At 40.9% G+C, this 27,715-nt stretch overlaps 1 protein-coding gene across 2 annotated transcripts in view; it reads left to right on the plus strand.

Moving 5' to 3' along the window:
• Positions 1 to 6,453: 6,453 nt before the first annotated feature.
• Positions 6,454 to 27,715, plus strand: part of INKA2 (inka box actin regulator 2) — a 36,404-nt gene continuing 15,142 nt past the window's right edge. The window contains exons 1-2 of one of the 2 annotated variants that reach the window (XM_063297433.1): positions 6,454 to 7,052; positions 8,089 to 8,228. Coding sequence is in view for 1 of the 2 variants with exons in the window: in XM_063297432.1 (XP_063153502.1) it covers positions 7,002 to 7,052 (51 nt within the window). In the remaining variant the exon portion in view is untranslated. The remainder of the gene's footprint in view (positions 7,053 to 8,088; positions 8,229 to 27,715) is intronic. The other variant, XM_063297432.1, reaches the window with a different exon arrangement.

The raw sequence follows: 27,715 nt of genomic DNA on the forward strand, positions 1-27,715 counted from the left end.
AGAATCATAGGTATTTTAAATGTGGTTGCATAGTTGTTGGGTGGAGGTCAAAGATGAAACACATGTTGCAACTTTATGAAGCAAACTGCATCCCTCAATACTTGCCTTCAAAAAGTTGTGATGTAGGTATGAAAGGGCAGACCTTGTGTCAAGATGCTGTGATGTATATTTTGGCATTGTTGTGGTTACAAGTGAGCACCTATGAACAGACATAATCTATAAATAGGCAGGGTTTGAAAGAGATATTGAAATGTTGACAGTGGAAAATTTATCCAGCTACTATTTTTTTCTATTTTTCTTCTTTCCAGAGCCACACTGGATATGCTTAATATGTTAGCTGGGACCTTGATAGCTTTCTTTTTAATATCAGCAGCATTGCAGTGACTAGAGATAGGCCCATACAACTGGCCTTTCCATATCATGGTAATAGCAGTGGGTCTTGAAATGTTACAGTAGTTTTAATTGACTCATTCAATTTAATATTTATATCCATTCATGATTCCTCCTTTCAGAGTTAAGCTTAAACAATAACCATATTCATGAGTTCAAAATAAAAAAAGACACAGCTCTCTATAAAAATCATCCATGGGAAAAGTAAAATTTAACATTTAAATGGAGGCTAACTCTTTGGTGTAGGGACGCGGTGGTGCTGCAGGTTAAACCGCTGAGCTGCTGAGCTTGCCGATCAGAAGGTCGGCGGTTCGAATCCGCATGATGGGGTGAGCTCCCGTTGCTAGTCCCAGCTCCTGCCAACCTAGCAGTTCGAAAACATGCAAATGTGAGTAGATTAATAGGTACTGCTTTGGCGGTCAGGTAACGGCATTCCATGTAGTCATGCCGGCCACATGACCACGGAGGAAGTGTCTATGGACAAACGCTGGCTCTTTGGCTTTGAAACGGAGATAAGCACCGCCTCCTAGAGTCGGACACGACTGGACTTAATGTCAAGGGAAACCTTTACCTTTACCTTAACTCTTTGGTATTAGCTCCTATTCAAAATACAACTTTTAACTACTGTAATTCATAGTGAAGCATACATTGCACAAAAGCATGAAAATGTTGTTATTCCAAAATTTTTTAGAATCTTTCAGCACATGTTGATCCCTTGTATAAGCATACTGTTATGAAACTTGCCATCATAAAAGCTGGAAGTTAGTGCATGCCGTGGATGTAACTCAGAAAGTCAAGCTAAGCTACTTTATATGGGATTGTGAAACTGACTAGGATTTGCTTAGAATGATTAAGATTGGGTTTGTTGATTAATTGTTGCTTATGTAAATTAAGTCTTTAGAGTTAGCTTGACTTATTATTTCATGGACACCTCTGGTTTTCTAGTTAAGTGTCTTGCCATAGCTTTCTTTCAGGATGTTTCTGTATCTTCCCATTCTAGCCTATAGCCCTGGAAGTGCCTGTGTTTCCCATCTAAGTACTAACCACAACTTATCCTACTTTGCTTTCCAGACTATACAAGGTTGACCCAGTTGCTGCCATCTGATGAGATGCTGCTTACACAAGCAGGAAAAACAAATCAGGTTCACTATGAAGATTCCCTGTGAAATTGACTATGAAGCTCCAAGTTCAAGCAGTGGAAAGTGGGTAAGGTAGGAGTTTCTGCAAAGGGAAAATTAACTTACTTTCAAGCCCTACAGAGCTCCAGCACTGCAAACCACAAAATAAAAGTTTTGTGATTTGAATTGTTTTCAGCCTAGCCAGGAGAGAATTACATTGGCTGTCCAAGGTGGACAACGCTGTGGGAAAACAGCAGCATTGCACCCATGTCAGATCAGTACAAACTCCATGTGTAGATAGGCTCCCACTTGCTTTGCTTGTGCCAGTCATTATTCCTATTTGCCTGTTGTAGCAACTTGCTTTTAGCAAATGGGCAGCCTGTCGTTCATCATAAAGCAGAGTTGTTATTTTGAACACCACTGCAAAATGCCCAAGTATCCGCTGAATAGTTTCGTGCAAATGTCAATGAATAAACCAGCACTCCTTTATTACTACAGCTATGTAAAGGAATAGTAGCAAAGAAGTAACTGGCTTCTATAAGCAAGGTATGTGTATCCATGAAGTCCCTGCTAGAACTCAGTTTTTCAACAATTGGATTTCATCTCACTTAAAGCAATACAGTATAGCATAATCTTCCCAAATGTGGCATTTTCTGTGGGTGGAGTACAACTCCCCAAATCTCTGTAATATCTTGATATTTCTCTAGAGGATTAGAAAATCAAACAGATGTATTTTTCTATCTTGTCATTTATTATCATCCGGTCGTCCCTTTGTTCTGCCAGATCTATGAATTTTGTGTATCACAACAGGTTTTCAGGTTTCACAAACATAAATATTACTTTTCACTGATTACTAGAGTAACAATTTCTGCTCTGAATATAATGCTGAATCTATATGTTGTGTTGTCATCCAGATTTTAAGAAAAAATGCCAAAGAGCTGACTTGGATAAGAAGCGTATTTTTTTCCATTATCTAAGAAGGAAAGGCTTTCACACAGCATGTTTCTGTTTGAAAGCCATTGGTAAAGATAATACCTGCTGTGAATGTCAGAGGGTCTCCCACTCCTTCCCCTTAAGAAGTCATTAAAAGAATAAAGATGTAGATCTCTCAAAACATAATTCCAGCTGTGAGGGCAAATGTGGGCTTAGCTAAAAGGGAATAAGAACACGTCAGTGAAACGAACAAGTCCTAGAGCAATTTCTATGTGTTTAAATAGCTGGTAAAATTATTTTAGTATCTAAAAATAATGATCCTGGCTGCTGTATAATATGTCGTCCTAGAGCAAAGACAATGGAGCATCTTGTATCACGTCTGACAGAAGGATGATTGAGCAAGTTCGGAGTTGCCATGATGGTTTCATAAAGCAAAAACCAGGAAAAGATTTGTTGCACCTTAAACAGGACTACCATCCATCTAGTGGTCATTTGGATTATTGTAGCCCAGATGTGGTAGCTCTACCTTAAAGGTTTAAATTTTTGTGGATTATAATCCAACTCGAAATAGATACATTGAGAGTTGTACAATTGAAAGATGAGGAATCAAGCAACAGGCATGCATGTATTCTTCTCTTAAATATTTACATTTATATTTCTAACAGCAATAAATAAACTTTGAAAATAAGAAAGTAAGATTCTTTATTGTTTCATATGCCTAAGAGGGTAAAGCATAGCATTAAGCCATGGCTGGTCTTTGTTCCTCTTGTTCCTGTAGCCTTTTTCTCTTTGACCTTCATAAATTCTTTGACACCATTTTGAAGCAGCATGTTGGTTTCTTTGACTCAAAGTTAGTGCATGAATTTCCTGCTAATAAATAATGGAAGGTTACCATTAATAAATTCAGGCATACCTGTAACACTCAGCAGACCAGACGTTTTATATCAGAAAATACGCTGTGATACATTTAGTGACAGAGCCCTGCTCATCAGAACAGTCCCCCAACAACAGTACTGTAGATCGGGTTTACTGCAAATGAAGTACTATACACATGTGACCGCAGGGATGCTGGGCAATCATAAGTGCGAGGACCGGTCATAAGTCACTTTCTTCAGTGCCATTGTAACTTCAAATGGTCACTAAATGAATGATTGTAAGTCGAGGACTACCTGTATGAATTAAGGCTTTGGCTGTATTTTTTGATAGGTTTATTGATAAAAAACTGTTATTTATTTATTTAAATAATTTATATGGCCACCCAACTCTGACCCTGGGTGGCATCCCTCCCAATAAAATAACAGTCGACAACAGCAGGATTAACAGTAACAATAATTAATATGCATCCTGGCTCACATGCCTATACTCATTTCAGCTCCAGCATTTGAGTAAGTAACCATGTTTTTAAAGGTCAGCAGCATTAGAGTCAACCAAACATTAATGTCTGTTGATTATAGGTTGGTTGGAGGTCACACTTTTAAGAATTCTCCAGTATTTTTGATGTGGCTTGTTCTAAAATTTCTACTATTTCCCAGTTGAAATGTTGTCTGAGATTGTGTGGAAGATTAGTGATGTAGCATCACGTCTTTTGACAGATTTGTCTTCGCTGAAGCAGTTTTGCTGTTTTTCAGCTGAAAAGACCCACAGAGCAGTTTACAAATCTCTCTAGTCAAATGACTTTTTCTTCAAACATACAGAACAAAAAGAGAGGGCAGAATTAAAAGCAGATTTAGACACTAACTCTTAGTTTTAAGTTGTTTTTTTTTAACAACAGAGAAGTAGCAATTAAAACAGTTCAAGGGTTTAAGTTGCTGAGCTCACAGTCGTACTAATGGTGTGGCACTCTTATTTCTTCCCAGTCACCTTGGGCTGATGGGTGAGTTGCTCCAGTCTTTGGAAGGAGGAGCCTGACAGAACTGGCTGTTTTGTTTTGTTTTCTCCTTTTGCCACAGCCTGATAAAGTGGCTGTCTGTGACGTGTTTCTCTGCTAATAAGAGCAGGCTGCCTACCTACATACATCTTTAGATTCCCTCTGCCTGCTAGACTGCCTTTCTGTTTTGACTGTTGGGTGTTGCTCTAGGAATCTACCTTGAGGAAGATACTTCTAGTTTGTTAATAGTCTAAGGATGGACATTTCAGGGACAAAAGCAGTAGTATCTTGGGAATTAGGGACTGGAGCCTGATTATGCTTTGGAGCAGATGTCAATGTAAAATTCCAGTGCCAAACTGAAGTATAGCCTAACACTTCTGAATTGTGCATCCATTTCTCTAAATCCCTTTTCTGAAAACTGAGAAGCAAATTTCTCATCGTTTATAAGAGTTAAAACTATGTGGACTCTTAAAGAATGCAGTAAGGATATAAGATCATATGCTAACCATGTATAAACATATTAATACCACTAGTGAGTAATGTTAATAACTGTATAATCCCAGGGTGGAGCATTATACCACGTATTTGAATGGTATGAATGGACATGTGCACAAAGGCATGAAGGGGCATGAGACTCACTTAATACAGGCATTATAGGTTTTAGGAAGATTTTAGCTTGTACAATATGTAGAGAATAATGACTGAAAAATCCACTACAAGATATGGAAGACAACAAAAGACAAGTTCTTGCAATAAAAGTAGCCAGTTCCCACAGATGAGGCAATGGCACTCCTGTGGATAAGTACCAGAATAAAAGTCCCAAGGTAGGACTGACCAAGCTGTTTTGTTATTAAAGTGTACGTTATCAGGGCGTATAGCAGTTCTTTGGAGCCATCAGGGAGAATGAGGAACTGTGCATGATGGGCATCTCACCTCAGTTTTTCTGGAACTCAAATTTAGCCTGGCCAGTTAAACTTTGAGTTGGGTAGGTATGCACCAGGGCCTAAATATTAAGCTTTTAATTCAGAAAGTGAACTATAAACCTGTATTTGATTCTACTGTATGTGCTAAGTCTCTGGATAAAAAGAACAAGTAGCAGTGAGCTGTACAAGCCTCAGTGTGAGAACTGATCTTGCTTTGGGGTATCTATCGGCTCACAAATGTCCTTGGTGTCAGCTAGGCAGTGCTGGAGGGTGTACAGTGGTTGTGAAGATGGCCCTGATCCTGGAAACTGGATCATGTGCAAGTTGCTACTTGAACTGGACTGTCTGCAGTCCTCAAATCTTGAGCCTCTGTGCAGCTATGGCTGGGCCTCCAGGTGGAGGCCTAGAGCCCATTAGCCAAGAAGTCCAAATAATTATCCAGGGATGGCAATCAACACCTGATCAGCAAGGCAGGAAAGAGCCTCCTGGGACCATGCTGTTCTACACAACATTTTGACATCTTTCTTCTTTTAAAGCTACCTTATAGTCAGGTGGCTGGACATTGTTACAGATACTTTTTGAGGATGATGATGATGAATGTGTACACACAAAACCCAAGTAAATTTCTCTAACATGAGAGCGGCAGAAGCAAACTCCATTTTATTCCTGTTGTCACAGTGCTGTGAGATGAATTCACAATGCCAAAGACCACTTGTTCAGAGTACTTTTTTAAAAACCCAGGATATCAAATAACGTTGTGATGCCTGAGGAAGCAGTTGTGTTAGACAGGCATGGTGGGAGAATGGGGAAAAATCAGTGGTAGGCTTCACTGTGATCTACGGGACCATATATGTAACAGCGCTGCACCAGAACACCCTTAAGTCCGGGCTCTAAAATTAGCCAGTTGCCCCTCAAATAACGAAGGTGCTGCCCGTGCGAAGCAGCCTCCCGGTTCCACGTGGGCCCCATAATGTCGGGACTGCAAATGAAAGCCGAGCGCCAGCGGACTACGATCACTCCATCCACCCTCTGGGGCGGGGTGTCCTTGCCGGCAGGACCGCAACTAGGGTCTGTGTCACCGGGGAAACACGGATTCCGCGCCCAGAGCCCGGGGCACATGCCCTGCTTGTCCCCCACCCCCCGCCAGTTGTGGCCCTGCTTGCCGGTGCAAACAAGCAGCAGCACCCCCTTTAATTAGGCTGCCAAGTCTCTCCTCTAGTCCTCGCCTTTGCTACCACGTGCTAGAGCGGCTCGAGTTGCCAACCAGCGCGCCGGAGCTCCCCTTCCCGTCGCTTCGCTCGTGGCGTCTCCCGCCGGCGGCTGGCGCTTTGCCAAGCAACGGGACTCTCCGCGCGACTCGTGCAATTGCAAGCTAACGCAGGCTGGACTGACGAGCAGCGCCGGAGAGCAAGCGCGCCCGCCTGTCTGCAGCTCCCAGTGCCTGCAGAGGGTTGGCGGGCGAGAGCCTGGCCAATCCCGTGCCTTGCCATTCCAAGCCCTGACATTTCTCCGCGCATATTTAACTTTTAAAGAAGGCGATTTGGCTTCTGGTTTATGTCGAGGCCACGGTAGCGGTTTCCCCGCGGAAAAAGTTTTTGCGATCTTCTGCGGGAGAGCGCATTCCTAGCGGGGAAGCGGCAAATGGGCATTTAAAGGGGCAGTTGGATTAAGCGGCGGGACGGGAAAGAAGTGCCGCGGCTGAAGAGGAAAAGCTGGGCGCGGCATCTGCGGTGCCGCTGAAGCGTTCGGGAGCTGGACTCGGATGGGAGGATGGAAAAGAAAAACATGGATCATTATCTGCGCCGTCTGAAGCAAGAGTTGGTAAGGCGTTAATGGGGAAATAAGGGAAGGAGATTCATTAAATGTTGCAAACTTCACGCGCGTAACCCGCCCCCCCTCCCCGAGTTCTTCGCCCGGGTTTGCAACTTTCCAGGCACTTTCCTGACAAGAGAGCAATAGCAATAGCCACGCCAACACTGACGATAGAAACGCTGCTTTCATTACTGTTATATCGGTCCAACAATAGGCTGATGCTATAAATCCCCCCCCCCCACCTTTCATTAAAATGCGTATTTTCCAGGCTTTGTTAGAAAAACCTTCCAGTGTCTTTTATCGCAGGGTGCAAAGACGGGTGTATCCTCAACCCCTCAACTGATTTTTTCCCCCAAAATCTATTTGCACATTTTGGATTTTCCTCTGACATGAAAACTAGATCTAGTTGGCCCTGATAGCTTTTTGGTGAACTGTATGGCGGGGGGGTGGGGGGTAGCAATGCACAGGTGATTATGTGCTAACGTTCTACAAAAAGCCTGTATCCTAAACTTTCCTGCTGAGAATACTATCACCATCCCCACCCTTTGCCTGTGGTGTAACTGACAAGAGACTGGCAAATTTGGTAATCCATTCAGATACCTAGTCCTAGCCTGGAAAGTATCTGAATGGATGATAAATTGACATCATATCCCAGTCTGTTACTGAGTCCTTTGATATATACTTGCTTGTTTAATAAGCAATTCTACTTGGAGCAAAAAAAAGAAAAAAGGCAGCAGCACCTCTCTAAATACTTCACTTCATTCTGTTCTTCCTGATATGGATGCATTGTGAAGGTTTATAAAACACCCACTTTCAATTTCCTTTGCACCAAATGACGCAGACTTGAGTCGTGCATTTTGTTTTCCAGAGAACAGATATGCCTGCTTATACTTCGCAGACTTTTTTTTTTGCAAGACACTTCATATAATTATAGGGGTTCCTACAAATCCTCTGTAGACATCACTGAGACAGTTACATACTCCAGCTGATATTTCCTCTCTATTAGTTGCCTCATAAGTTTCCTTTTTTGTTTCATATTGCATAGGTTTCTGTAGTGTCATTTTTATGCAAAGGAGCTGCCCAAGTCCGCTTAAGTACCCATTCTGGAAGAAACAAAATACCACTTGATTGGTATCCTGCAACATATTTAGAAAGTGCCTCTACACAGTTGCACTTTTGAAAAAGGTAAATTTCCAACCATCTGAGTTGGCTTTGTTATGATCCTGTTGTATAGATGAAAAACTGAATTGTCACAGTAAATTGGGTACAGTATTGAACTGTGATCTCCTAAGATTTGCAGTGGGCTGCATTTCCATTTCGAAGCTGAAGAAAATAGTTACGTTGATCTGTATTGAATTAATCCAACTGCATTGAATTAATCCAGCTATACATTATAATTAAAGAACTCTGGAATGCCAGCAAATTTCCACAAAAGGAAGATTCATACACGATGAGTTGTTTGCAAAGAGGTTTGCTTGAAACTCATCACTGTACCCTGCAATGTATCTTGGCTTCCCCACAATCATTTTTAGCCTCTTACCTGGCTTGTCCTTGCCTGTTTCATCTGTATACTTTTAAGCAGATTTATTCTCCTGGAGGGAAGCCAGTCAGCTAAATTTTTCTCCACCCAGACTTATCTCTTAAGGGCTTGCCTACCTTGCTTTGCAAAATCTTGCACATCTTCATCTGAAATACAGCCATCGTGCAGTTTCTATAACACCTCTGACATAGATACTATTTTACAATTCACCACAACCCTGTGAGGCAGATCACCTCTTCTTTATTACCATCTACGGAAGTCCTTGTCTCATTCTTTCCTGATGTCTTAGACATCAACTCCTGCTTGAAGAGCAGGTGGCAGCCATGGCTAGGAGGGCCTTTGCACACCTTTGGGTTGTGCACCAGTTGTGCCCATTCCTGGACCGAGAGCTTTGCTCGCGGTCACTCACGCCCTCATGACCTCCCGTCTGGATTACTGCAATGCGCTCTACATGGGGCTGCCCTTGAAGAGCATTTGGAAGCTTCAACTGGTACAGAATGCAGCTGCATGGGTAGTAAATGGTGTCAGATATTCAACACATGGAACACCACTACCATATGAGCTGCATTGGTTGCCAGTATGCTTCTGGGTGCAATTCAAGGTGCTGGTTGTCACCTTTAAAGCCCTTCATGGCTTGGAACTGGGTTACCTAAGGGACCGTCTTGTCCCAGTTGTTTCTATCTGCCCAATTCGGTCTGGTAGGTTGGGTGTCCTATGGGTCCAGTCAGCCAAGGAATGTCGGTTGGCAGGGATTAGAAGACGTGCCTTCTCTGCTGTAGCACTTGCCCTCTAGAATATTCTCCCTTCAGAGATCAGGATGTCCCCGACCCTGTTGGCCTTTCGTAAGGCCGTGAAGACCTGGTTATGTGCCTAGGCCTGGGGCCCTGAGTGTGTTAAGGGCCCTGTTTCTTGGCTATATTAACATCCATGCATTGTTTACTCGGCGACTATATATATTTATTTGTACGTTTAATTGTTTTAATTGTTTTAACTGTTTTATAATTTTTATGATTGTAAGCAACCCCGAGTCACTTGTTGAGATGGGTGGCTATAGAAAATAAATAAATACATACATACATAGAAAATAAATAAATAAATAACCTGTCAGGCAGCTTAACTGGAAACAGGTGGGGTTGAAGACTAGTCCACCTGGAGATAATCTGTTTGGGGAAGGGTGCTGTACAGATTGATATCTACTTAGTGAGACTGTGAAGTGAGGCACTTTCCTAGTCCAAGTAGCTTATCAATGTTACTTGACTGCACTGCCTGGGCTCCAATTGTTGCTTCCATTGCAGTGAGAACAAGGGCCCCTTTGGGAAGAATCCAGCAAGTGTGATGTTTTGTTCTGCCTGTCAGGGTTCTGCCCTTTCTCCCCGCTGCTGCTCAGACGGAAGCCTTGCTTGCTGTGACAGGCTTAGGCTTGCCCACCAGCAGATGCTTCCTTCTGGTGCCCTAGTTTTTGTTCTAATGGATTAGTAATGAAGATTCAGGATGCTTTTAAATAAAGCATTTGCAAGTCCAAAAGAAGATGATGACGAAGAAGAGGCATGGGAAGTATATGTCACAAATGAATAAATAATAGCAACTGCAGATTTCATTTTTTTTAAAAAAAGGTCATGCAAAAGTCATTATGAGAGGAAGAGCTTTACAATTCAAAAGGCTCCTTTCCATCCAAAAGATTACTATCACCACAGAACAAACTCCAAGCAGAGCTAGATGAAACTAGGGTATCCTCAAAATGCAAAACGGAGGAGCCAGGAGATACCCAAAGGCAGCCACAGACTCATACTGTGAGCATCATCCAGTATTGGCTCAGTCCACAGGTTTGGGAAGTTGGAGCATACACCCACATGTACACTCAGAAGGAATGATTGCACTATTCACCCTTTCACCTGACTGAGTAGCAGAAAGTAGTTTTATGGAAAAGGAGATAGAAGCTCTTCCTACAGTGTTAGAACCCAAGGACTTCATTGAACTAAATCCAGGGAGATTTGGGACCAAAGAAGCAGTTCTTTACACAATGAATATACTGGAATTTACTCCATCAGAAGTAGAGATGGATACCAGTTGAGACATTTGCAAAAGAGGACTGGGCAGATTTATAGAGGACTGGGCTATTAATGTCTATGAGTCTTGGTGATTGCTGATTACCTCAAGAATTATAAGTAGTGTACTTCGAAAACTCTCTGTTGTGTAAAAGAGCTATTGCCTTTGGCCACTGCAGCAAAAATATTGGACTAGAAGGACTGTTGGTTTGACCCAGTTGGGCTCTTCTTAAGTTCTTAAGAGAAAAAATATTTGCCCTGCAGATTCCACAGAAGCCTAATCATTCAGTCTGATCAGCAGACAAGAATTACAGTAGATGCATCATCAGGTAATTATCTTTCCAAAACCATATTATAGATGCAGGAAGAATTCAAGCCAAGAACAACCCATATACTTGTCAGGGTACTGAGTTCATCTGACAATTGAAAAGATGGGGAGACTTCCACCACATATCCAGGCACACCTGAGCTAATCAGGAGAAGCAATCACACTGGTCCAGCTTCAGGTAACCAGTCCCTTTCTCTCCCTCCAGCAACAATATGATCAATGGCATGCTAGTTTATCTAATAGGCTAGTCCTACTGGATAGTGACCCAGTTAAATTCTTGCTCCTCTGCCTTATTCCTTCCTTCTATCTCAATAACTAATAACCTCATAAACCCTGCAGGAGCATTCCTCACAAGTATTCTTTGCATTTTGTAATATTGGGTACTAAAAGAGAAAGGCCACCTGTCTTCCTGCCTGCCTCCTGCAGAGTTCTCTCTGGAGCCAGCTAAACTGATCAGGCAGAGTAAGCAGAACCAGCTTTAGGCTAAGGCTGAGTGGGCACTGGCCTAAGGTGCCAAAGCTTTTTTTGTTGTTTATTCATTTAGTCGCTTCCGACTCTTCGTGACTTCATGGACCAGCCCACGCCAGAGCTTCCTGTCGGTCGTCAACACCCCCAGCTCCCCCAGGGACGAGTCCATCACCAAAGCTAGGGGGCATCAATTCCATCCCTCCTAAATTATTCTAAAAATACAAATCTTTGCATTGGTGGGAGGTGGCGCCATCAGTCAATGTGGCCTAGCATGCCAAATTCCCCTGAGCCAGCACTGAGGGAAAGGAAACTGAATTCCATCCTATCAGCCCAATGAAAGAAAGTTCTGATCTAGAATTACATGGTGAGTGGAACATGGTTATCAACTGAAGCAATAAAAGGTACAACACAAGGGTGCTCATCATCTCTGCTGCTTGTGTGCATTTTAGCTTTTCCATGAGAATTACATTTTTATCTATCTGGAGTTTTCTGCTAGCATATTTTAATATAGTAGCAGATCTGCTGTAGCAGAAGTGGTATAGGTCAGTGACAGTCACTGCTGATTCAAAATGTCAGGAGGAGGAACAATGATTCCATAGATGTGCAAGAGGAGAATCAAGCCCGCCCTGTGCATCCAAGTATGGAATAAGTGAGACAAGAAGTGGGAAGAGCTCTTGCCTGCTTTTTACTTGTCAGCCTGAGATTGCGTTTATTCTGAAAGTATACACATTGTTATCTCATATCTCCTCTCACATCACACCTTGGGAATTTCTTCTGCAGTAGTGATGATGGGTAGAATTGTGCTTTTTTAAACAGAAAGCTGAGAGTTTGTTTATGAAATGGCAGCCAGAATTGCCTCCAATCGCTTTTTTAATATAAATTTTATTAGAAGTTTTACAAAGAATATAAACACTAACACAAACTAATAAAGAGTAAAAGAAGCAAAAAAGAAAGAGGAAAGAAAAAAAACAAAAGTGCAGAAAGAAATAGAAAGAAGCTTCTGATTTCCTTTGCAGCAAATATAATTACAAAATTGACTCTTACTTTATGATTATAAAAAAGCTCATTTTTTCTATTATCCATTTTTTAATCATCAAAACCAGAAGTCAGAAGTGCATTTCTTTTTTTCATTTCATGCAAAAAGTCTATAAGGGGTTCCCAGTCAGCCATAAATGTAGGTACTGTCTTTTCTCTAATCAAGGAAATTAATTTAGAATTAATTGATTAATTAATTAATTGAGAATTGCCTCCTCTTGCTATTCACCATACAAGGGTACAGATATTTTGCCAGTGTTCTAAAGTGTCATTCTACCCTGACCCCTTGGCAGTGTTTCCCTGCTAACCATCAGATCCTTTAATGTGCATTCTGAGCAAATGCATTTTTCACTCAGAAATAAGTTATCCTGGATTTAACTGGAGGCAATATTCAAGAATTGCAGTCATGTTTATAGTAAGCTTACTTTATACATAATAAAAACAGAACAAAAGAGGTCACCTTTTTTTGCTTTAATGCATCTGACTGTTCCTGGTATGTCATATTTGATGAACAGCAAAGTGGCTGAGAAAAGATAAAATCCATTTTCTTGTATAATTTAACTATATTAGAGGCCCCGTGGTTGTGCCACAGATTATATGTCTTGGTTTTAACTAAAAGCATCCCAGCTTCCACTTGATGAAGACAAAAGCCAAAGAGAAATTGAAGAACTTAACAGTTTCATGGTTAAAATGACTAAATTCTATGGAGGGTAAAACTGTATATGATCTTCACTAGATTAAAGGTGTTCCTTGGCCTGATCCAGCAAGGCTATCCTTTGGTAAGGTTAAGCATGTTTCTTTATTTGCCAATTCTCTCTTGCAGTTCTGTGTGAAAATACTTAGTTTGCATCCACGAGTCATAGCTATCAGAAGGAGTTTTGCCATTTGACATAAGTTGTCAGTAGATTGTATGTTTGTTTACTTTTGATAATATCCATACAGTGGGCTTTCATTGCTTATTTTTCAAGAACTTTTGATCCTTACGACTCAATGAAATTAAGTGGCATTTTTCAAAATGGAACTGAGGTTGCATCTTTTAAACTACTCAAGAATCTTCAATATGGAAGAAAGATTTCAGATAAATTCTGACAGAACTTGTGGACTGTAGATCAGGTTTTGTCTGTGCTTATGTCTGGTTTGCCTGACTGATAGTAGGAAAATGTCTTCCTGCAGTATAACTATCTGCCAATACCACACCCAATGCTATAGCCTTGGCTTAGTAGTTTAGCCGTCTGGCGTTGTTCAAAGTGTACAGGTTGGATTCACATCGTTGTGCATTCATTTAAGCGCTGACACGCTGAAGTACTCAAGGGTAGCAAATACAACCTTAAACTAAATTTCCAACTCTCTTTATAGGGCGAGACAGGGCTAGGCAGACAAGGCTAGACAGAAAGCCTGGAGATGCAGTGATAAGAAAATTTTCACTTACTGAAATATTAGCAGCTGTTATGCAAATATTATGTGCACCAGGAACTACTAGGGGAAAAAAAAGTATAGCAAACTGGAGCTGAGAGTGCAACCTCGAATCTTTACATTCTGTAGAAATGTTATCATTATTTTAGTGAAAACTTAATTGTGTTCTTACCATCCAGTCATAACTGCATTTATTTGGCAGTTTGTTCATTGATTTTTCTAGGACTGGGTCAATTTAAAAAACATTTATCAATCAGGTCATGGGTAATCTAGCTAATCATGGTCTTATTTTCCAGAATGCAGCCCTATCACACTTTCCTTCCTGTCTTTCTCTGTTTTAACATTTAGGTACATGTGTTGCCTCTCTGCTAAAGCCAGAACTCTGGAAGTTTGGTCTCTAGCCTGGTACTTAAAGCACATATTAAATTTTGAGCTTGCTAATGAAAGCTAGGAACACATGTGTAATGGCTTTAGATAGGATAAAAGCTCTAGACTTTCAGGATATGGTGCTTAATTTATGTTCAGCATTGATTTCAGCTTGGGGCTATCATCTATATATGTACATATCAATCATACCCCACCTAACTGAGTGGCAACATACATTTGCCAAGACAAGAGAAATAAATTAAATGAAACAATCTTACATTCACCTCCAATCCCACATTCAGGTCTTGATGTAAATTATTTTACATCAATACTTCCTTCATTAAAAGAGATGAAGCTTTAGATGAAAAAGGGCAAGCAGTGTAATAGACAGCTGGAATTTTCTGGGCATATTGGAGTGGGGGAGGATTGACTCTTTTTCAGCATTTTCTTCATGACCAACCCAATTGTGACTTAAGCTATGAATGTGCCATAGCCCAAAGCCCTCTCTCTATATCTCCGGATAACAATAAATAGTGTGTGCACAGTTTAAGTAGGAGTTTGATATTATGAACTCAGTTTGCATTGAACAAAATGCTGATTTGTGTAATATACACAGAAAAACTTATTCTTTTCCTTGTAAGCAGGAGGAGAATAAAGGTCACATTACAATAAGATCTAAGGCTGGCTCACTTAAAGAGGCAAATCCTCTTAATGGTTGTCAAAACAAAGAAGGGGACAGCTAATCAGAGTCAGAATTTTAGGAGTTTTGCTTCCCTTTGTATTATGGGATGTTTCAACTTTTTATTATTCAGCCAGGAAGAATGATGATGGTGGAGATGTAACCTGTACTTCTTGCACTTTACATAGAGGGATTAGTTCTGAATGAAATCCTTTTCCACTGTCAACCTTGGTAACTCTTGACATTAGATGCTTATTCATTTTTTTAAATCTATTTTATTTTAACACATTCCTGTCTTGAAACATCTCAAAGCAGCATCCATGAAACACAATTAAAATAAGAGAGAAAATGTGATTAAAATACAAGCAAATGAAATTTTAATAAACTACAGTGTCGAGGGGAGAGAAGTGAAGTTTTACATGGTCAGAAGGAAGAACAAAGGCTTCCTTCTATGTGACTGTGGGTTTAGCAAAACATGCTGGACTTCCTGAAATAGTCATACATATTTTCAGATCTATATTGGGGAACTTGATTTTATTCTCCAAGGATTTAAAATCTTGAAACTTGCTCATTCAATAGCAAACAGGCTATAGTTTGCTTATTTAGAGCAACATCAGAATAACAAAAGTGGCATTGTGACATCACAGTGCTGATGCCAGTCTGCCCCCTCTTGCCCCCCCCCCCGATGATCACTGCTGTTTATTTATTAATTAGCTTCATATCCTGCTTTTCATCCAGGAATTCAAGGAGTGTATTTGCTTCTCTAATTTTTCCCCACAGTAATTATTCTTTTGGGTAGGTTGGGCTGAGAAATAGTGCCTGGGCCAAAGTCATGACTGAGCTTCCATGCTGAGGGAAGACTTGAACCTGTGTTCCTCTAGTCCTTTAAGAACTGGCTGTTGTTTCAACTCTGGTGGAACATGGGCTTGGTTGAGTATCCTACTCAACAAGTTAAAATATTTTGAAATATTTTTGTAAAAAGTGGTCTAGAATGGTCAAATAGATCCAGTTTTGAAAGTATTCTTTTTCAGAAAAATCAAATCCTGTATGCTCACACACAGGTCCACTCTTTGAATTACTGCTTAGTGGCATACTAGTGATTCATTACTCTTCCTTGAAATACATATATATTTTAAGAAGAAATGAAAGTGACATGGATGCGTTCTGTGGCTGTACCTCCTCCCCATAAACTTCATTTTGATAAGGGAAGTCTGTAGGAAGTATGTTACAACCCTCCATGGGAGCACAATCCCCAATTACTGAAGAATTCACCCACCTGTGAAAGTTGTAATCCTGTTTATCATAATATAGTTCCATATTCATTATAGGCTTTTTTTATGAGCACATGTCTGTGTTGTAAATAAATGGTGTGCAGAACTTCCAAATCTTATATAATTGGTGAATTAAATGTTCTGGTCATCTCATTTTACGAGTGGGCATCCTACATTCTTAGTCATCTCCCATGCCTCTGGCTTAGCTGCTCTTCTGGAATAAATGGTTCTGAACCAAGTATCCAATTTATTTCAGTGGCTTCTGTCTTGTCTCCCATTGTTCCAATATTTCACTTTTAATCATGACACAAGCCAAAGTATGATGCATTCATCTTACTACTTAACATTCCACTGCAGCTGCTCCGAAAAATTTTCATTTATGTGACTGCATGGAGAAGTATAGCACCTGAAGTAGCACTGTATCAGTAAGCCAGCAAATTACTTTTCTTAAATACAGCTACCATAATCATGGAAATTGCTGTTGAGTCATGCTGCTAAGTCACACCTGGGATGATTGAAAACTGTCCTAATTAAACATGCATCTAACAAAGTGCATTGTGAATGGGCCTGGACTTATTCTATGATGTCAGATGCTTTTCCTGAGCAACAAACTCTGAAAACAAGCTAGTACAGTTCATTCTGACTTATTTGTGGTACATTCAGCATCCTAGAATGTTGCAAAGACGGTCTTTGTGGTTTTGTGCAGATGAGTGGCTTAAAGGCAACATCTGCGAGTATATAAATTTCATACATTATGTGTTGAACCATAAGCTAACCAGTGCTTATAGAAATATACACTGAACATAAAGATACTAATATTGGGTTTCGTAGCAACTCTCAAATTTAACCTCTCAAACATCTGCTTGATCACATCTAGTCAAAATAAATGCAATTGTAATGGATGGAATACCTTTCATATTCATATTCTGAGATAACTTTTTTCCATGAAAGCTAATAATGATTAATGCATTCAGATTTCTTTCGGGACAGCTTTCATTCAGATAATTTGAACTGCCTAGATACAAATTTTGATCTTCTCAACTGGCATTGTCATTCATGAAAAAGGATACCATTAGACTTGTGAAGCTCAGTGGATGAAAAGCCAGCATATTTGATCTGTTGTACCATATGGAAATGTATGAATTTTCCCTGATAATTTGAAAATGCTGAAAATGTGAAGCAAGAGAAAACAGAGATTTGCTAGCACTGCTGCAGATGAATAACTATATGCCACTACTTGCTGTATTGGAAAACTTTATTGTGTGCCTGGAATTAAAATGGTGAGGCAGTATTTATGTGTGTGTGTCTGCATGTGTTCTCAAAGCTTCAGAAAAAAAGCAGCAATTTTATTTATTTCTTTGACTTATATGGCTGCCCATCTTATATATAATAACCCTGGGCGATTCACAGAAACAGCAATAAAAACATTAAAAGACAATAAAACCAGCATCAAAAACTTCCAGTGCCCCAAAACCAAACACTCCTCCATACAGCAACATTTACATTGATTGGGCTCCAGCCTCACCCTAACCCAGTGTATTTCAAAATTCGCAACTTTAAGATGTATGGACTTAAACTCCCAGAATTCGCCAGCCAGCGTAGGAGTTGAAATCCACAGATCTTAAAGTTGTCAAGTTTGAAAAACAGTGCCCTAAACACAACATTTGGGGGAAGAGACAACTCTTGAAGGCTCTCCAGAAGATTAGGAGGGTAGGGGCCTGCTGAATCTCAGCGGGAGGGGATTCCACAGGGCAGCGACCACTACAGAGAAAGTATGCTTCCTAGATCCCACCAGATGACAACATTTAAGGGAAGGGACCTGGAGCATGCTTACCCTCTCTGACCTGGAGAAACAGGCAGATACCCTATTACATGGTAATAGAAGCTTTATGTGGGTGAAAAATTAGTTCTAACTGAAATTTTATGAATATTTGCCAGTCTTATATTTATCTACACAGAGTGAGGAAGTACAGGAGATACCCTAAATTATGTCTTTTCCTAATTTCTAAATTATAACAATGTTAAAAATACAACATGTTTATTAAAGAAAAATGCACATTAAAATGTACACAGTCCATTAAGTTAGTGGAAAGTGCTTGCAAAGAATGTACACACTCTAGATTGTGCTTCAGTATATGAATTTGGTACATAATATGTGGCAAGGATCTGAATATAGCATTATACCTGTTATATGTATCACAACTTATAGAATGCAGCCGCACGGATAATCTTGGGCGCTCCAAGATTTGCACACGTAACACCTTTGTTGCGTGAGCTGCACTGGGTCCCAGTTTGCTTCCGGGTCCAATTCAAGGTGTTGGTTATTACCTTTAAAGCCCTACATGGCATGGGACCAGGATATCTGAGGGACCATCTCATCCCTATTACATTGACCCACCCCATCCGGTCATGGAGGGAGGGCATGTTACGGACCCCATCTATAAAAGAATTTCATCTAGCGGGGTCTCGGAGGCATGCCTTCTCTGCTGTAGCTCCTGCCCTTTGGAACATCCTTCCCCCAGAGGTGAGACAGGCCCCTTCGCTCCTGGACTTCTGAAAATGACTAAAGACCTGGTTCTGTCAGCAGGCTTGGAATGGGAGGGGGAACAGTCATACCTGGGGATGGCTAGCGCCCTAAGTGATTTTGAGGGGCGTCCTACACTCATGGACTGATTAAAATCTCTTGCCACTTAGATTTTACTATATTCTTAATTTATTGTATTGTTATACTGAAATGGTTTTAAGTTTTAACTGCATTTTACTGTAAACTGCCCAGAGTCCCCCACGAGGGGGAGATGGGCAGTGAATAAATTTATAAATTTATAAATAAATAAATAAAATAAACTTATATCATCACACGCATGACCTAATTTGCCACCTTTGTCTCCTCTGGGTGCCCATGGAATTCTGTGAAAAAAATCTGTAGGTTTGGATACAGAAACACCCATTGTGGTTTCCGACATTTCGCTTGCAACTTGTTATAAACCAGCAGGTTTGGAAAAGATACTATCTTTTGATCACAAGGAACCTACAATTTTTTTTTTTCAGAGACCAAGGTTGCTCATATGAGAAAAGCTTTGAAGCATGCTATGTATATCCTATGGATTTTGTACATGCTTTTTTGTTGTTGTTTTGTTTCATTAAAGGCACAACCCTTTCAGTGATGGACAGAATGAGAATTCACACATCCTGAATCCACTAGAACAATGTTAAGAGCATAGTTATAGGTAGCTACAATAGCAAACTCATATTTGGGGTTTGTTATAATTAAGTGTAATTGTTTATATCCCACTTTTCAGGCTACAGGTACTTTTAAGGTGGCTTATATAATTAATAATAAAATAATGCTGAACAATATTTAATACTGTGATTGAAGGATCAGAACTGCAGTCTGAGATTATTAATAAACTGCAATTTGGGTATCAATACTGTCCTTCCCAACAGTTGGAGCTGAAGTTCAGAAACATGGAGTGATCAGTAGCTGTGTAATAAAGAGACAGAGATTTGGTCTCCCCTGACTAGTGATTAGATGCTGGTGTGAAGGAAGGGATATAGTTATAAAGAGTCAGGTTGCAACTCATGTGATGGGTAAGGCATAGCATATTCTTTTTAAACTCAGGATTTAAGAAGAAAATAAAGCTGAGATCCTAGGCAGAGGCATACTCTGTTAATAGCCCGGAAATGTTTATATGTAGAAATGGCTGATCACTTGCTTTAAGGGGATGTACCCTTATTGCCACATCAAAATCCCCTGCAGGATAGACAGAGATACAGCCATAGAGCTTTGTGAACACTGGTTTTCACCCTGCATGGCTTTCCAGAAAGCCATAGGTATAAAACCATTCTTTCTTGCTCAGACATCTGTGATCAACATACAGATACAGGGCTGGGGGAGACAGCCAGGCCCACAGCTAGGGTCTGTGTCACCTGGGTCAAACAAGGATTCCACACCCATTTTAGCACCCCTCCCAGTGCGGCGCCCGGGGCACATGCCCCACTTGCCCCCCCTAGTTGTGGCCCTGGAGACAGCTAGTGTCTGTAGTGGTGATAGTAGATTGGCCGTTCTGTTTATGAAAGCTGCTTCCTACATATGACATGTGCAAGGGGCTCTATTCTCTTTAGCACTTGTACGTGGCTTACAAGAGTGTGGTGGTTCCAACTTTGCTAACCAGCATCCCTTGATATTAATTCCTTGTCCCTTCAGTATCTCTTGCCTAACCTGAATGTTTCTTGGTGTGTTTCTTTTCCCTGTAATCCTTTCAAAATGCTGGTTTTAAATTCTCTGTTTAAAAGGAATGGTGTGAAGCTAACAACTCATCATATGCCAGAACACGGGTGTTATTAGACTAATAGTTGGCTGGTAACTTCAGGGCAATTCTTGCGTTTGAATACATTTCCTATGACAGGTGAAAAAATTGTCTTACTTTGCCATCTTGCCACCTTTTTTCATTCTGAGCAACTTTACACTGTTACATCATGAAGCACTCCCCAATATTCACTTTCTGAGGAGACATTATCTGAACAACATTGTTCCAAGAAGATTAATTTGTTAAATTCACCACTCTGGCGATAGTGTGTAAACGCAACTCTAGAATGTCCCATGCATTATCTTGCTGACCACCTGTTACCATCCCAGCCTCAGTTGGCAGAATTTGGAGCGGAAATGTAACCAGTTCCACAGTCAAAGTGGAAACCACAGAATGAGAGAGGAGGGAGAACTCAGAGAATAGAAATTGTCCTTCGCTGTTCATGGAACTTCATGAAATACAGACATGCACTATAAATGCGCCTATAGCAAGAAGTGCTCGCTACTATATTAAATGCTTCCTTGCTTTTCCCCCCCTAACCTTTAAAGGTATGAAGCAAAACAATTGAAATGTTTTACAAGCTACGTCTACAGGTCTGTAAAGATTTTTTCCCCATGTAGACAGTTGTTCTAATCTTGTGGGCTGGGTAGTCTCTTCAAGATACCTGAGAATGCCCCTCAACTGATTAAAACAAGTGCCTAAGGCACAGTCTACCCAAATTCCCCACCTATTTTCAGAGCAAACAGAAATCTTCACCTGTAAGATTTCTTCACCATACACAAGAAGATTATTGGCTTGAGAAATCCTGTGCTATGCTGTAAAACAGAAGCACACAACCTATTTTCCTCTGAAGTCTTGGATGTGCCCCTGGAGGCCCTTCAAAGTTGCCGTTGAACTGTTGTTGTTGTTGTTTTAATATATATGGAGTAATCATATCAGTTACATTTTTGACTTCTACTTTGGAGTGTAGTCCCTGGCACACCAACAAGGCCAAGTACAGCCCTCAAGCCCATCCCTGTTGCTAAGGCTAACAAAATTAAACTCATAGAGGTGTGGTTGGAAATTGGAGTATGTGGAGGAGTGGTTCCGTCACCCTTAAGGAACTGGCTTGTAGTGACATGTGCCTTTTGATTCGGTTTTCCTTGAGAATGCCCAAGTGGCATTTGTGATAGCCTGAAGACTGTAGAATGATTCCTTATGCTCAGTCAATATTATCTTCTCTGACAAGCAACATTATTTGAAGGTGCCAGGTGGAAGTCTTTCCCATCACTTGTTTTCTGAGCCTTTTAACCAGGAATGGTGGCTGCTGCTACTGCTACTACTATTACGACAACTACTATTACTGCTTTCATTAGGAGTCTCTGAGGGTTGCAGGGGGCATGCTGAATTGTGGGGCCAATCTTTCAGGTCTTTTAGAAAGATAAAGAGGTGAAAGCTTTGCCCTTTAAAACACCCAAATAGGGAAAACATCCCTTAAGCATCCCTTTTGTCTGTTAAGCCTTTCTAAACCCTTCCAAAAGACCTGGGAATTTGGGGACCTTTACTCTGGGTTGATTGAAGGAACTGAAGGTTGCAAAAGGTGAGTTAGGGGATGCATGTAGTTCATGGGTTATTTGTGGCTCCTTTTAAGCGTAGATCAAATTAGAGCCTTTTGCCTGCCTTTTACATATCCTACCAGAGAATTGTGTCCCTCCCACCCTTATGCTCAATGTTCTGGAGGGCAAAAGGCATGGGGTTATGTTATGCATGTGGGCAGAATCAAGATTTGTGGGTGAAGTTCATTCTTTGTTTTTAAAGGTATGAAGAGGGGGTTATACTATAATCCCAGTGTGCTTCCTGAAGGAACCGTTGTGCTGACTTTAGTCAATTAGAATCAAAGGGAGCTCAGGTGCCCCCCTCCCAAAGAAAGCTGCTATAATCACAATATTTCTCAAAATGAACAAATTAATGTACTGGCAGGTCTGTGAATATAGCCCTCAGCAATTTATGTAACTTAATAGCAAGATTCCTCCCCACACCCTCCCAGGCATTGAATTCCCAGAAATGGATGATGAACATCTCTGTGAAAAGCCTTCCCCAACTTAATGCCTTCCAGAGGCATTACATTTCAATCCCCATGATTCCTAGTGAGCATGCTGGCTGGGAATTTTGGGAGCTGGAGCCCAATTAGAGGGCAGCATTGGAGAATACTTGATAACTTACTTGAAAACGACTTGATGGCACACAATCAATGGGGGAATACTGGTTTATAGAGAAAGGTGAATGGTGTTATATGAATCGGGGGGGGGTTGCTTTTTGTACCATCCTCCCAGTTATCTGGCAACATCGCTCACCAAACTGCTTGACCTAATTGCAGGGGTGGTTGTGGGGCCACTCAGACTCTTAATATTCAGAGATCTTAACTTTCTCTCCTTGGGATTGGAGGTGGCTTGGGAGTTCATGTCCTCCATGATAACCATGGGCTTGTTACAATTCACTGCCCAGTTCACATGGCTGGCCGTAGTTTAGATATGGTATTCACTTCAAAACACTCCTTGGTTTACTGAGGAGCTCTGTGAAATGAAGCCGGTGAAGAGATACCTGCAGTGACACTGGTGGAAAACAAGAAGTGAATGCAGCCAAGCACAAGTAAGAAGCCAGAGCCTACTTTGTGATGATAAAGGCAGCAAACCTAACAGCTAATCTTAACTACATCTGTGGAATGTCAACCAGCTATGCTGCTTAAAGTATCCCAGACTCTTTTGGGGAAAGATGGGCCAGAAGACTCAGTCAGTGTATGGTATGATCATCTGGGTGAACTTTTTGTGGGTAAAATCAGTTGCATTTGGTCTAAGGTAGAAGCTGGATGGACAGAATCTATTGACATGACAAAGGTGACAACCTACAGAGTTACTGGGAGGCTTTGAGCCTGCAGATCCCAAGTGGACAGAGTCCTCTACAATTTTAGCTGTGGATTAGACCCAGCCAACATGGCTAATTAAAGCAGTCAGGGAGGGGACTGGGACTTTAATCCAGGCTGTAGTCAGTCCCTCTTTAAGAGAAGGGGAAATGCCAGAGATCCTTGAAGAGTCACTGATTTGCCCACCTCTTAAGAATCCAGGGCAGGATCCAACAAAACTGGAAAGCTGTCAACCTATCTCTAACCTTCCCTTTCTGGTTATTGAGAAAGTGGCAAGGCTGAAGTTGCGGAGGGCTCTGGAGGCTACTGATTATCTGGACCCTTGGCAATCTGGGGTCAGACCTGGGCATGGGAAGAAATTGCACTGGTTGATCTCATGGATTACCTTTGACAGGGTTTGCGTGAAAGTGGTGTGACCATCCTTGTTCTCCTAGATCTTTCAGCTGCTTTTGTTACTATTGATCACAATACAGTTTTGGACCCACCTGCAAGGTTTGGGTGTTGGAGGCGTAGTATTATGATGGTTCCACTCCTTCCTGAGCAGGCAGGCCCAGTGTGATTGTGTGGGAGAGAGGTTGGATCCCTATCCGCTTTATTATAGAGTGCCTTAGGATTCAGTCTTTTCCCCTTCTCTGTTCGTTATCTCCACAAAACCAGGATGAAGTATCTTCACCTTAGGCCCATTGAGAGATAAAGTAGAAGTATGGTGTCTGGAGGCTGTCAGGGTTTAGATGGGGAAAACAGGCTCAAAATCAACCCAAACAAAGCAGAAGGGCTATTGATTCAGAGGCTCTACCATCTTTGGCTCTTGAAAGGCTTGTGCAGAAAGAGGAACGAGCAAGCTCGCAAACTGCATGGCCAAGAGGGCTTTTGCACAGTTCTGGCTGGTGTGCCAGTGATGGCTTTACCTGGAACAGGTTGCACTGAAGATGGTCACTCATGTCCTTCTTAATTATATTACTGTAATTTGGTCTACATGGGGCTGCCCTTGAAGGCCAACTGGAAACTTTAGCTGATCCAGAATGCAGTGTTCAGTAGTCACTTGAGATACTGCCATATTACATCTCTGCTACACAATCTGCACTGATTGCCAGTAAGTTTTTGGGTAAGCAATTCAAGGAGCGGGTCACTATACTTAAAGCCTTATATGGGGCCTGGGTACCTTAAAGACTGCATTTCTCCAATAGTTTCTGCCCATCCTACCAAACAACTAGGAAACATGTTAAGGGTCCCTCCTTATCAGGAAGCATGGTGGAAAGGAGCCCAACAGGCGTTCTGTGTAGCAGCTCCCTCTTCTGGAATAGCTTGCCTCCCAAAACATGGATGGCCCAACTATACCACTGCTATCCCCACATCTGTTCTCAGACCTTCATTTGCACTCATGGAGGTCAGGGTAGGATCCAAGTCTTAGCAACCATGGGGATATGAGTAATGGTGAAAGAATTAATGGAGGAGAACATCTTCAAGGAACTATAGCTTTTCACAGTAAGCAATAGTTAACTAGTTGAGATTTTGTAGAAGCAGCTTTCCTCATGCGAAATACTTGCTTTGTAGAACAGAAGCAGGCAACATTCTGGCCATCGGTGACAAAAAATGGTACCATTTTTTGGTATTCTTGCCATTTTGAGGTGGGAAACTATAGCATAAGCTCTATCATTGTTAAAACTCATAAGCAAACACAGACACACAAATGGCTTCACCTTTGTATGAGATGCAACTGTGACCATAAGCATTGGAGGGGAGGTGGGAGTGCAAGGGAGCAGATATAATGAAATATATGTTGCAATCTTGCAGTTCAAATCACATAACTTGCATACTTGTATTCAGTGTCAGGTCACAAGTATGAAAGGCTGTGGTTTGCGTCATGATACTTTAGTAGATGTTTCGCCATTTTTGTATCTTTACAATTTGTACCAGATGCCTCCGATTGTGATTTTTTTGTATCATCAGTCTTTTTCTCTGAAAAGACATCAATAGCAGCTCATGACCGGAGGATTGTCCACAGTGCATGGACACGTTGCATTATAGCTTCTATAAATGAGATACCATTTCCAGGTGATTCTACAAGATATGGTGTTCATGCTTAGTTCAAACAGCCAGTTTGATCGTTACGCTAAAGCCAGCATGAAAAGGGCATGAAGAAGTTGCACATTTAAAGGTGGATATTCAGCAAACTGAGGATGGCTGTAGGGATAATAAGCAAGCAAAGTGAGATATTGGACAAGGATACAAATCTCCCAGTTCCACTCTAAATAAAGTTATCCCCAATTTCCTAACAGAAATTCAGTATTGCTGGGGGAAAGGGGGTACACATAGAGAACTAAAATTGAAACTAAATTATAGATAAGTAGTTTAGCAGCATGTTCTAAGAACCCTTGTACTAGAAGTAGTAGAAAAGTAAAAGGTAGAAATTTTGCATGCATATTTAGTTAGATAAGGTCTGGATAAGGCCAGAAAAAAGAGCATTGACTCAATTACTCTGCCTTTGCCATTCTTCCTTGCGACATGGAAATGTGGTTTGTAGCTTATCCGTGTGGTGCCAACTTTAGAATACCTTTTACACATGACTAAAAGGTAAATGTTTTGGTAGATTACCTTACAGGGAAATCAGATCAGTACCATTTGGATAAATTCCTTTGGTCTGTACAAACCGACAGAATTATCCAAAGCATACTTAGTCCAAAACAGTTTGAACTGGTTCTTACTTACTCAGAAGCAATGCATGCAAGAGATAGCTTTCTTGTGCCTTTTTTTAAAAAACACTCTGCAAATCATGCAACATGACTCCCTGACCAGTCCAGATTTGGGGAACTGTAGACACTGAAGTGACTTGGTTGCATCAGAAAACAGGTTAGTTTAGCCTTAGAATATTCTTGAAGAAGATTTTTAAGAATCTGTGGCTTCCTCTGTGCCAACGATTAGCACTCCCAGCAGTCACGTCTTCCGAAGCAATGATGAAGACAGAATTTAGGAATAAGGAAAATACAGTAATAATATATTTTCTTTTTTTCTGTTAAAAAAAAAGTAAGAAAATCCTAAGATATGTACATTTCAGTAGTGTCAAGTAGGAGTTTGGTAGTTTTACCCAAACTTCTAAAAGGTGGAAGCTCAGTTATAGAAATATAACAAGTTGTAATGTTTTGTTAATTAACCCATTCACTCAGACTTTAACAAGTCAAACAGCAGACAAAAGTATTAAGTACTTGAGAATGTAGGTTCCATCTTAAAGTATTCCTCCCTCTTTCATGCAGCATGAATTATTTCTAATTGGATTATGCTTTCTGTGGCAAATATGAGATAACTAAAACAAAAAATTAGGCAATAATCCAGGCAATAATTGATCAATAAATAAAATACCTAAGTTATTTATTTAGCTAAAACACCTTTAAAAAAGGAACAAACTTGAACTAAAAAAATTACCTTTTCATAATTTTTCCGACTCCTATTCCTTCCAGCTGTTTAAAAGGAAGCATTTCCTGTTGGAACTAATAGGTAATGAGAGAGAGAGAGAGAAGAGGCAGGCCTTTTTAGGGACATGTTGGGGCAACAAGCAGACTTTTGGATCCAGAAAATCCAAGGCCTTCCCCTATATGTAATATTTTCAGTCCCACAACCCATCAATTACAACAGCAAAACTGTCCAGTATGTTTCTGGGAGAGAGAGCCAGGTTGGTCTAGTGCTTAAGGCACCAGGCTAGAAACCGGGAGAACATGACTTCTAGTCCCATGTTAGGCACAAAGCTAGCTGGGTGACCTTGGGCCAGTCACTCTCTCTCAGCCCTAGGAAGGAGGCAATGGCAAGCCACTACTGAAAAACCTTGCCAAGACAACTGCAGGGGCTAGTCCAGCAAGTCACCAGGAGTCAACATTGACTTGAAGGCACCCAAAATAAATAAATAATGTTTCTGGGAAGGCCTACAGTGACACACACACACAACCCCCCCCCCAACTTTTTTTCCCCCCATAATCAGAAAGAAAGTTCTGCTGCATCTACTTTTCCATCCTTGGGAGCTTAGCATGGGTCCATTGTTCATTTTTGTTTTGTAATTAGTAATATGCATGTGGTACAACAGCTAATCATAACATATAAAAACTGCAGATAATTTATTAACATTTCTTCCATCACACAAAAAAATAGCATCTGGAAAGGCTTGGAAAAGAGAGCAGATTTGCTAATGTGTATTTCCTCTCCTATTTATCCAAGGAGAAAATATTCCTTTAGGAAGAATTTTATTTTCTGCAGAGCTGCCAAGCGATCTGGTTTGCAGATCTTCTGCACATTTGGAGTTACTTGGATCAACTACAGCTAGAATGAAAAGGGT

This window comes from Candoia aspera, chromosome 3, assembly GCF_035149785.1.
Source record: "Candoia aspera isolate rCanAsp1 chromosome 3, rCanAsp1.hap2, whole genome shotgun sequence".
In the NCBI taxonomy this organism is placed as follows: Eukaryota; Metazoa; Chordata; class Lepidosauria; order Squamata; family Boidae; genus Candoia; species Candoia aspera.